This window comes from Crocodylus siamensis, chromosome 2 (genome assembly GCF_052110815.1).
Source record: "Crocodylus siamensis isolate JL-2025a chromosome 2, ASM5211081v1, whole genome shotgun sequence".
In the NCBI taxonomy this organism is placed as follows: Eukaryota; Metazoa; Chordata; order Crocodylia; family Crocodylidae; genus Crocodylus; species Crocodylus siamensis.
The window spans coordinates 77,284,195-77,296,245 of record NC_143396.1 but is presented as its reverse complement, the minus strand read 5'-3'; the positions used below and the strand labels follow the sequence as shown (position 1 = coordinate 77,296,245).

Here is a 12,051-nt window from a genome sequence, read left to right as displayed (position 1 = left end):
ACTTTCAAGATAATGGCTCCCATATAAGTTTTTTGAAAGACATTGGTTTTTTGAGTGAAACTCCTACTGATTTCAAAAGCATTTTGTGTGAATGAAGACCAAAGGGCCAAATGTTGCTCTCCTTTCAGTCCACTTCACCAGTTCCTGCTGTGCAAAGTTTATCTTGTATACAAGATCTTAGTCTTGTGCTCTCTCTTTTGCACTCTGTGTCTTGTGTGCTGTCTCACATTCACACACACTCACTCCCAAGGTCTCTGCCACTACTGAAAAGCACCCCCAACACACTTACACTGGTGTTAGGTCGGGAAGGAGCTGTTTGCTCCTCCTGGACAGGAAAACTGGGACACTTGGGGTTGGAGGTGTGTGTGGGTTGCTTTGGTAGACATCCCTGGCACTGGGTTGGGGAGGGGTTGTTTGGTCCCCTGTGCTTGTGATCTCTTCCCCTGCCCCCAAATCCCTGTGTCCCAGTTTTCCTTCCCAGAGGACCAAACGGACCCTCCCCTACCTGGTGCCAGGGCCATCTGCCAAGGTGCCCCCAAGCCCCCTCCCATCCCTGTGATCCAGTTTGCCCACGCAGAGGAGAAAAGAGCCCTTCCACTCCCCATCCCCAAGCACTCTCCTCCCCCTGTCCCTTTTTGTGACCCCTCCCCACTCCCCTCAACTGCTAGACTTTTACTGCTGGCTGGGGAATTCTTTCTCCAGCCTGCAGCAGCCTTCTTGTTACAATAAAATGCCATGATATGGCTGCTTGCTGGGGAACTACAGACAAGTCGTGTTTTCCCAGTCACCTCTTATAAGATATGTTTTCTGTTCCCTTCATCAACTTAATAGACTGTTGTATCTATTCCAGGTTTTCTTCAGCCTCTTTCATGTGAGTGATCAAAATTGTATGCATTATTTGAAATGAGGTCTGGGCTCATACTGTGATATTAATATTTCTTTATCTGTATTGGAAATACATCTCCTGAAACATTCTGAGATCTCATTTGCCTTTCCATGTCTGTATCACATTAGAAGCTCATAGGTAATGGGCTGACTGGTATGTTTATGCAAAGAAGTGTGATAGGTAAGGAATGAAGGGAAGAAAGATTTTAACCAACTTGACTAGGAAGAAAAGCATATAAAAGTGTCAGAGCATTATGCTTTTAAGCTTTTGGTTAATATGTGGCCAGGTATTACCTCAGGGTTGGGCAGCTATTTCAGCTGGAGGGCCACCTAAAAGTTTTGGTGAGCTGTTGAAGGCCACATGCACAATCTTTCAGGATATAATATTTTAACAGATTATAAATTTAAAAAAAACCTAATCCTACTAAAAAAACAAATATCTACTATAACAAATATTAATCTTATTTTTTAAATTGATTTTGTCCTTTTTTGGTGTATGTATGTATATATATATATATATATATAGATATAGGTGATTGCATAATAGCTCAAAATAAAGTCTTACTCTTATATATTGTGTAGGGAGGAGAGGTGGGAGATGGGGTTTGTGTATGTATTTGTTGGGGGTGCGGTTGTTGTGATGTGTGTATAGTGGATTGCCTGCACACAAGATCCTGGGAGCTGGCTAGGTGGGGGGCAGGGCAGAGGGTGTATGCAGCAGATAGGGTGGCCATTATATAGACCAGTTTTCTGCTACTCTGTCCTCTATTGATATGAAACCTGATGCCTTTATGTCCTCTATTTTTCTCTTGAAGAGAGAGGTAAATGGGGAGCTCCCACAGGCAGCCACTGTGATGTTGGTGGCAGGGGGGAGGTGGCGAGTGCTGACAAGTGGTTGGTGACCACCTGCAGATGCCACCACCAGTGTCAGTGTTGGCCAGCGGTGATCATGAACAGAAGACAACCAGACTGTCCTACGATGGCCACCCTAGCAGGAGAGCTCACCCAGGCAGTGCAGTGCATGTGCAGTCCACCCCCCCCAGCCTACAGATGCCCCTGCAGTGCTCCCCATTGGGCTGAGTCCTACTCACTGCCATCTGGACAGCCCATGATGTGCTACCACCCACGCCCACGCCACACCTGCCAGACAGCACTTCCTTGGCCTCGGCCAGCATGCACAGCTTCCTGGCAGGGCTGCTGTCAGTGCTACCTAGGTACTGCTCAGCTCCTCCCACCTCCAACCTCTCCTCCTCCTGACCCTGCAGTACCACTTCAGGCAGCAGGTTGCATGGAGAAGTGATAGTGGCTGTAGGGATGCCCAGCCAGGCAGGGGGGAATCTGTAGCCAAGTGGCTCCTGCCCTAGCAAGTGGCGCTGCAGTTCCTGGCTGCCTTCTGCCTGCTCAGTCTGAGTGGAGCCCCACATGCTGGAGCAGAAGCCACCCAGCTGCAGCTCCCCACCCCCCACCCCCAGCAGGGTATCTGCTGCCCAGCACACATCCCCATGGCTTCTTCTTGCTACCTGTTGCCTAGAGCAGTGCAGCAGGAGGAGCCATTGGAGGCCAGGAGAGCCAAGCAGTACTCAAGCAGCTGTGGCAGCAGCCCTGCTGGTGCATGCTGGCGGAAGCTGGGGCAGCACTGTCTGGTAAGTACAGGGTGGGTGTGGGTGGGAGTGTAACATGGGCTGTCCTGGGCAGGAGTGGGCAGCACTCAACCTCATGTGGAGCACCATGGAGATAGCTTCAGGCTGGATAGAATGAATTGAGCACCTCCCTTCTCACGCCACCCCTACTTGGATCCAATCAATTATCAGGCTGTATTCAGCCTGTGGGCTGTATTTTGCCTACTCATGTATTCCCTGCTGAAGACTACTTATTTAAAAGTTAGTACAAAGGATCAGAAAGCCACTAGGTCAAGGTGTTTGAGATGGTCGAAAACTTTTAAGGTGAAAGTCTTCCCCTGCATTCTTTGCAGTACTGGATCATGGAGAACACTTCATAAACTGTGAACTCAGTAAAATAGCAGAAACAATTATGCTTTTACCATGTGGGGCCACTGGATCTTGATATTCTAGTCTGTTGTCTAGCTCAACCCAAATTAACCCCATGCAAGTCTGAACCAGCTTTCATTAAATTCAGTGAGACTCTTCCATTAGTACTAGGAACTGGATTTAGGTATGTTGGCATATTTAAAGCTGGCAAAGAGCTCTCCAAATGTCCATCCTATGCAAATAAGAATCACACTTGATTTATCACCCTTTTACCCTTTCAACTAATTCCAATAATGAGAATACATTTCAGAACAAATGTTTGTTTAACCTTACTTTTCCTATCACACGTTAAACACTAAAAGCATTTTGTGATGACAGTTAATTTCATTTAATTGAATATTATTTTCTTTCTTTACAAGGTGTACTATGAGAATATTCATGGTCTTTTTCTTTCCAAATTAATTGGACCAAAATGTTTTTACCTGTAATTGTATACAAGTATAGTAAAATACTTGTTAAAATACAAATATTTTGTAGTGCAAGGAGATCAAGTTTTTTTGGCATAACTTATTCTTAGTAAATCCATGCTGGTTGTTTGTGTCGTCTCACCTCCTCCTAGTGGTTGCAAATGGACTTCTTTTGATATGTTCCAGTAAATTCCCAGGTGAAGCTGTAGGTCCCCAAGTCTTCCTTCTTTTTTTGAAGCCCAAAGTCACTATCTTAAATCCCTTTCATACCATTAATTATCTTGAAAAGCTTGATCACTCATTGGCAATGCTGACATTTCTGTGGTGAACAACAGCCAATGTGCTACAGTAGCAGCAGTAACTGTCCTGTCTATTTAGTATATGAGATGATTATGGTAGCTGTGTAGCAAGCTAGCAAATATTGACTTCTCAATGACATTATTAAAAAGAGAAAAGCTCAAATTGGAACCACAAGTTTATATAAATCAATTTTATAACCAATTCATAGTTAGTTATCCTCCCTCAAAAAAGAAAAAACATTGACAATTGCAAAAAAGGTAAGCAAATAAGCCCTTATGATTTTTTTTTTTTATATGCCCTGAAGTCTGGAGTCTAAATTAAAACTTTTTAATGATGATGATAACATACCAGTGCCATTTTGTTCAAATATTTCTATTTTGTTTAGATGAAGTTGTGTACCTTGTGGAAAAATAATGTGCATTAGCTATGTTTACATGAACCCCTTTCCCCTATCACTCTCACACATAGCATATTTTATCAGCAGATCACCTCAAAGATTGTGGGAAGATAGTTTGGACATGATAGTTATTTATTGTTTGGTCTCTTTGCTGAGTTGGCAATTGTCCCTCAATAGCTGGGTTGATTCTTCCCAAAATCTAATGAGGAGAAACCAGACAACAATGATGATCTCTCTCTATTAACCTTGAACCAGTGACCTTCATGCAGGGCATTGACGATGTGTAGGGGGTGTATATGAACCCCCTGGGCATGGCAGTGCACCTCCTACAAAAAGGCACCACCAACACTGCTGGGAGCACTTATGGGCAGTTGCTGCTCGCCACCCTCCCTCCCTCACCACCGACACTGTTGGTGGCATCTGTGGGTGGTCCATGATCACTGCTAGCCGCCATCACTAACTATGGGTGATTGCCGACCACTCGTTAGTGCTCAGCACCTCCCTCCTAACCCTCTGCCACCAACAGTGTCACGGCTGCCTGCAGGAGCTCCCCACTTATTGCGGCCATACTCCTGCTGCCAGCAGCGCCACCACTGCCTACCAGAGCTCATCATGCCCCTCCCAACCTCTGAGGGCATGTGGCATTCCTGATGCAGGGACTTATATCTTGTTATACTCTTTAGAGACTAACTGGTTCAGAGAGGCATGAGCTTTTGCAGGCTACAGCCTACCTTGTCACATACCCCTTCTTTCTGTCAACCTTACATAGGGTGCAAACAAGCATTTGTAGGACCTGGTTTAGGTTTAGATGGTTTACTGGGTGTGGCATGTGCAGGCATTTGCTGTTGCCAGGACTGGCATGGGTAGGTGAAGGTGTAAGTAATTTGGGTCGTGGGGAGGGATTGGCAGGATTGGGGGAGGAGGGAGCTTGCTGGTCCAGGGGGTTCCCTGATTTGAAGGGAGTAGTCAGGGGGATAAAAATAGCCTGCTTGGGATAAGTGGGGTAGGAACAACACAGTCCCAGAGTGGGGGCAAGTAGCTGGCCATTCCCAGCCCTAGGATTCATTGTATTGCAGTAGCTATAATTGCTTTGATTGCTTAAATTGTTATTTTTCTTTTTATATAATAAATTATTTAGCCATTAAGATAAAGTTAATCTTGTTAAGATTTACTTTTTATAGTATTTTAATCAGATATCATTAATGTTCTGGAATTAACCATCTATTTTAAATTTCCTATTGCTTAGCATAAATATATTTGACCTATTGGTCTCATGATTTTAGAACTTAAATTTAGTTAAGGAAAATGCTTATGTAAGGTCTGTGGTATGCCTGCCATATGTAGAAAGAGGTAATGAATGAGTGAATGATGTATGTATGTGACAGTATGAAGAAAGACTGTCCTCTTGCAGCAGGTGAAAATAGCCTTCTGTGGGTTTAACAGTTAAAGGTTGCAGCAACGTTGAGTCAGCAGTTAAGGATTATCAAATACTAGATGATGCTTCATTCTGAAGACGGCAAACAATGACCACCCCTACCCCCTGAAGATTGCAGACCACAAAACCAGAAGATCATGTCCTACCATTTCCAGCCTGCCAACAGGACAAGGAGGATGGCCTTCGAGTCTGATTCAGCGGAATCCATAGGCTTGTACGGACAACTATCATTGGAAAGAATGAACACAAAGAAAAGGTTTTGGGTCTTTCCACCTTCAAGGAGTTTTGGGTGGGCCCAGCAAGACCTGACTCCATCCCTTGTGGTCAGTCTGGCTGGCCAGCAGACTGACCCGAGTTACTTAGAACTTGGTAACACCTTAACCTTTGCAGGACTGTCTAGCTGAGTGTGTGTGTGTGTGTGCTTGTTTCTTTTGTATGAATGAATGTGCATGGGAATGAGTGAAGCAGATAACTTTACTGTTTATTTTTTTCATGTTTTATGTTCCAATAAATGCAGCATTGTGCCGTATCCCCTGATAAGATCCCTGCTTGTTTTTAATTCACACTGTACGCCCTGTGTGGACAACAGACTGCGCTATGAACGTGTACATGTGTTCCCTAAAATGAATTAACTCATTTTAGATCAGGGTGATCCAGGTCAATCTAAAGTTGGTTACTTCACCTCCTCTAGGTAAACTAACTTAGATTTCAAGCATGCCTTTTTTCCAGCAATTTAAGCCCTGTGAACACCTGCAAACCTGTTTAGGTCCACCTCAATGTAACACCTATATGTACTCATGGCATCTGACAAAATGCGTTGTTTCTTTGTCAGATGCTGACAACTTATAATAGGTTGCTTGTGCCTCTGAACCAGTTAGCATCTAAGGGTGCCTGTATACATGTTGTGAGGCTGCTTTGACATGCTGTAATTACAGCACATCAACAGGCTCAATTAATCGAGTCTGTTGGAGCATGGTAATTACTATGCTCTAGCCAGCCTCGGCATCTCATGTATCAGTGTCTCTGCATTTCGAAATGACTGCGGAGGTGTGTTACCTAAGTTTGTTGAATGAGAAGCTGTGGTGCTTTAATTACAGTGGACCTCCTTTTATTAAAGCACCCCCCCAACCCCCGGAGCACATGTAAAAGTGACCTAAAGTGCGACCCTGTCCTGCCTTCTGCCAGACTCCAGACCAGTATGGTTTACCACCTCCCTTCCCCTCTTTTTAACTATCCATTGCTGATACAATGTTTTTGTTATAGAATTGAAGGGTTGTGTTATGGACTGATAAGCTTTTAAATATTTGGTATTGTAAATGCAGTTTGTTAATTAGCACTTCATAAAACAGGTTTCTGCCTCTTCATTTACATATAAGAATTATTTGTATATTCTTGCTAACATTGATTTACATCTGAAGAGAGTTGTTGTAACATTTTGTAAGTGTAATGATAGAAGTTGATACTGAATATTTTAGATTTAGAACTGGAGTTGTCTTGCATATGCTATTATATTCCAGCCAGTAAAATAAGATCCAGTTGACCATCAGTTTGGTTTAACTTCAGTTAATTATCTTCTGCCATGGAATGAGGTTGTGCAGATGCAAGAGCTTAATTCTGGACCTTTTGAACAGATTCACCATTGTACTTCCATTTTTTGTCTTTTTTCAAACTATGTCATACTTATTAAAATTCTCATTATTGCACAGTTAATAAACAATGACCTAGTAGTTATCCATCAGTTAAAGTAAATTAAATATAGTTCAGGGCCTGGACAGATGAAAGTGGTGGGGAAGCTGCTAAAGAGAGAGAATGGACAGGATGTGTAGAGTTCTGCACTGGTGTTTGTCTGTAGGTTATCTTCGGGTGATTTCATTAAGGCAAGTCATGCAGTCATGAGGAACTGTAAGTGCTGCTTGGGGAGGTGCATATCTGTCTTCTATGGATCCCAGGGTAATTTATATTGTACAAATTTGATCTATACATTGGTTGTATAAAGCAGTTTTCCCTTTTGGGTTCTTAAATTTTCTTTCATTGCTTCTTTCTCCTCAGCTGTAAGCACAAGGTGTACTTGGAAAAGCTGCCAAATACTAGCATAATTATCCCATTTCATAATGAAGGTTGGACTTCACTTTTGCGAACTATACACAGCATTATCAACCGGACTCCAGACAGCTTGATAGCTGAAATAATTCTTGTGGATGACTTCAGTGATAGAGGTAAGGCCTATTAAACCACTAGTGGTTTAACTTCAGTTTACAATCTACAACTTTCCATGATTTATATGGAAATTAAATAACAGCAGAGATAAAAAACAAAACCTGTTTGATCAGTTTTATGAAGAATAGGTGTGCTTTGGTGAAACTTGTATCAAACTTGTATCAAGAACTGCTTATTTACATAGGTGTCCATGGTCATATTTTACGCTATTTTGACTGAACACTGAAATAATATTTAATATCAAGAGGAAGAAAAGAGTGAAGTCCCTCATGTCCTTCTTTTTTAAAAAAGCCCAAATTAGTGTATTCTATGTTTAATCTGAAAAAAGTGTCTGTTATTTCTTGGTGTGTAACCTGTGATGCTTAAAGCTGTTGCTAATGTCCAAATAGATTGATATATTCTAGAAAGGGAAAACTGCCTTCTGGGATAATATAAAGGTAATTAGCTTTGCCCCAGGAAAGAATTGGCAAAAGCAGACTTCTCATCTGTAGGTATTGTTGGAGGAAGCACTTAGTTGACTGAGAGAAATGTTTGTGGAGCATTGTTGTGACTGTTTCTCAGCAAGACTTTCATTTAATGATATTTGGCAGAGCAAGGGTTGAGAGGAGTCAAGGGGAGAAGAGTCGGTGACACATATATCTGTCTTGGTATCTCATCACTGCCATTTCAGTGACAATATGGGCTTTGATAAACTGTTCTTTTACTTGTAATATAGTTTAACTGCAATCAAAAAGTAAGGAGCTGAATGTTCCCTGCTTTTATAGGACCTTCACTATGACCAGAGGTTTTTGGAAGTATAAGGTAGTATTGCGATTTTTCCACATGCTAGCAAATTGCCAATAGGCAAACCATTTACAGAGAAGTTTGTAAGGAAATATCTTGTGGGATATTTGAAAATGTATTAGAGGTTAAAGAGAATAATTTTCCACCAACAGAACATTGTTAGGGAGGCACTTATGTCTTGGAACCAGTCATAACCAAATGTGCTATGACTGAATAGTGGTGTATTAACAGAGTCTTTGTAGAGATATTTCCAAATATCACAAAAATAGTTTTGTATATAATTAAAGGCTATTAGTTTAGAAAATCTACCTTAAATTTCCTGCAGATAATCAGTTTTGCAATCAAGCAAGGATTTTTGTGATCTTGTTATCACTTAGCAGCTTGTTGACTCCTGATTCTCTCTGCCTGTTTCCCAAGCTCTCATTAGAACTGTGAAAAATGTTTTGTATTAAGCCATTCTTTTACTTTTCAACATTTTGCAATACATTTTCAAAATATTGTGTGTGGCTTTAGCTAAACTCTGTGGAAGTCACATGGTTCAAAATGGTGCATAACTGAGAGGAGTGAACTTAACCGCTTTTGGGTCTATTTTGTATCTTTTCACAGTCTTAGAATATAGCAGTGGGTAAAAATGACAAGGCTTCCGAAAGAGGTGGCCTGAGAGAGATAATTATCTTTATTTTTTAAATCTGCTTAAGTACTTTTGCTTGATAATAGGGCTATACAGATATTTTCAAGTGGAGTGAGTTGTTGTTTGTTTTTTCCCATAGGAAAATATAGCCTCTGCAGGGCAAAGTTTCAGAGTGCTTTTAGTCTGATAGTAGTATAAGAGATGTAGCTGTGGTGATCCAGCTGTATAGTGGACCAACTGCATAATTGTGATAGACAAGCTTGCAAATACAATCCTTTGGAAATTTCAAAAGAAACCTGTCTTTCTGATAGCCCAATAGTTATCTTTGCAGAGCCTCAGAAGTCCATCAAACAGGCTGCTATGGAACCTTGGAGGCCAGGGAGCCATGACTAGAAAATTAAGAGGAAAAAAGGTGTCATTGCTTAAATATAGACATTAAATAAAGCACAATAATTATAGCACTTCCACCAGGGGCTTATTGAGAGTGCTATAAATTTGTGCAAGAGTGAATTGAACAGATGTTTGCTGTTCAGTGGGTGGTGGGTGGTGTTTGAAGCCTGCTTGCATTGGCTGCTAGGGGTGCTTTCACAGGCCTCCCAGAAGGCCGCCAGAGTGGTCCCACTCCCCAGCCCTCCCCACCCTCCCTCCACCAGCTGGCAATCTGGCAGCAGCAGCTGTGGGGAGAGACCCTGGGTCCCCTCTCCCATACCCCCCAGCCAATCACTGGCACCCCACTGCTTGGGTGGGGGGGGGTCCAGGCAGAGGGACCCCAGAGCCCTACCCCCCAGGCCCCTCAACCAAGCAGTGGTACACTGCTGCCTGGCCAGGGCAGCTGCAGGGTGAAAGACCCCAGGCCCCTTCCCCTGCAGCCCTCCCGCTCCGCCACCCCCATCTGGGCTGTGGCACATCTCAGGACTGAGGCAGCTACAGGGATAGAAACCTCACTTGCCCTAAAAGCCCTCTTCCCCCTGGCCAAGCTGTACACCAGGCTATGATCAGAGGCTGTCATTGATTTAAGTTGATGACAGCTGGGGGACAGTGCTAATCCAGCACTTGGGTAGAGCAAATGAGCTCTGCCTAGAGCTAGAGTGCAACACTGCCTGGGATGGCACCAATTGCGCTCTAAGTTAACCCTTGATGGGATCAGGCACAGACATTTGATAAAGTGCTCTAACAAAAAGGTTAACTTAGAACACAATCTGCCATTTTCAACACTCATTTAAAGTTTTTTTAAATCTCTCTAAGAGCCAGAATGGTTCAGTTATGGCTTTAGAGCTCTTTCTGCCTCTTAAAGTGAGGTAGGTGTAATGTCTGTCCCTAGCCATTATGTCTACTTTCATAAGAAAGTAAGGCTAGAAGGAACCTCATGAGATCGTATAGTCTACCCCCCTGCTCAAGATAAGATCATCCCTGACTGAACCAGCCTGACCAAGTGTCTATATATACAACATACTTCCAAATAAGATCATTCAAATATATTATTTTAAATGCTTTGAATGAATTTTGGATGTAAATAGCGATAAATCAAATTTGTGAGACAAATATTTTTTGTTCAATTGATCTGCATTTATAGGTACTCCCTGATGCTGTTTTTATCAGTAAATATGTTTTTTACTTGTGCAGCATGTCTTGACATTAGTTTAATGGTTTGTCTTAAGTGGGTTACTCAGTTAAATTTGTACAGTACAAATAAACTATTTTTGATTTGTACTTGTAAAATGCTTACTGAATTTTCATTGAATGACTTGGTTAGGTTGATAGATGAAGTACTTCATAATTAGTATAATCTAACCTTCAATCTATGAATAAACTTTTTTAGAAGAGTAAAGATCACAGGAATTCAAGGATAGAAGACATATTTAGGTTGTTCTAGGCTTCATTACTCATAGATATATGTATGTCTGAAATCAGAGGGAATATCACTCGTATCTGAAAGCAAATGTTCATCCTTTCATCTCTGTGTTAAGGTTGTTGTTCATGAATTGTAGCCTCCGGTGTCATTTTTTCCTCAGCATGTGTCATAGATTATATATCTGATATCTGCAATATTTCATGGTACTCTGGAATCAGGTATATTAAATTGTTTACAGACTGTGTTTTATATTTATGCCATGATATCTTGCCATAAGAGGAGGGAAACTTTCTGCTAAGAATCCCTACGCTGCAATTATTAGTTTTACATGGGCAGGGAAGGAAAGAAAGGCATTTTAAACCATGCTTATCCCTTTCAAACTGTTTGTTTCCAGCATTCTTGTATAGGTTTTTTTATTAATCAAACTTTTCTACAAAGGCCTACTTAAGGAGCGATTACCAAGAGACAGACAAACTTATTAGAAATGCATTTATTGAGAAAGGTAGAGAACCTTCAACAACTTGAAAGAGCTGTAAATATAGATGGTGGAATGTCCGGGATTTTCCTATTTTATATTCTTATCAAATGCTAATATTGAAGTGCATAAAAAGAGCCTTAGGTGACAGACAACAAAAACCTTTTAGTGTAGAGCATGCCACTGAGCACTTGGCTAGACTGTTTTCAAGAAGTTATGTGTATGCTTTTATTTTATTCACATTTATTCCCTCAGCCTTAGTGATCAGCACCAAAGCCTTTGGATTGGTCATGCATAACGTTAACAATAAGTTAGGACACTTAAGGATTATAAAACTGGAAGGACAACTACACCTTTTAAATCTTGATATAACCCAAACTAGAAAGCAGGTATTAAAAAGGAAGGAAGCTAAGCAAATGCTGTAAAATGTGACTTTGCAATACTTATTCATGAAGCAATTCAAAGTCAAAGGACTCAATGAAAGAAGTTCTCTAACAATCCAGAGGCAGAAATCTACATTTTAATATAGATATCTCAGATGGCAAAGTCCTTTTTATTCATATATTTCCTATTACACCTAATAGGAAGACCCATGAAGAAATAAAAACAGCATTATACGGA

At 41.5% G+C, this 12,051-nt stretch overlaps 1 protein-coding gene across 2 annotated transcripts in view; it reads left to right on the top strand.

The window, feature by feature from the left end:
- Window positions 1-12,051, top strand: part of GALNTL6 (polypeptide N-acetylgalactosaminyltransferase like 6) — a 961,474-nt gene that overhangs the window by 489,242 nt on the left and 460,181 nt on the right. For both annotated transcript variants that reach the window (XM_090036188.1, XM_090036189.1), the window contains one exon: window positions 7,522-7,688. In XM_090036188.1, coding sequence (XP_089892314.1) covers window positions 7,522-7,688 — 167 coding nt within the window. The remainder of the gene's footprint in view (window positions 1-7,521; window positions 7,689-12,051) is intronic.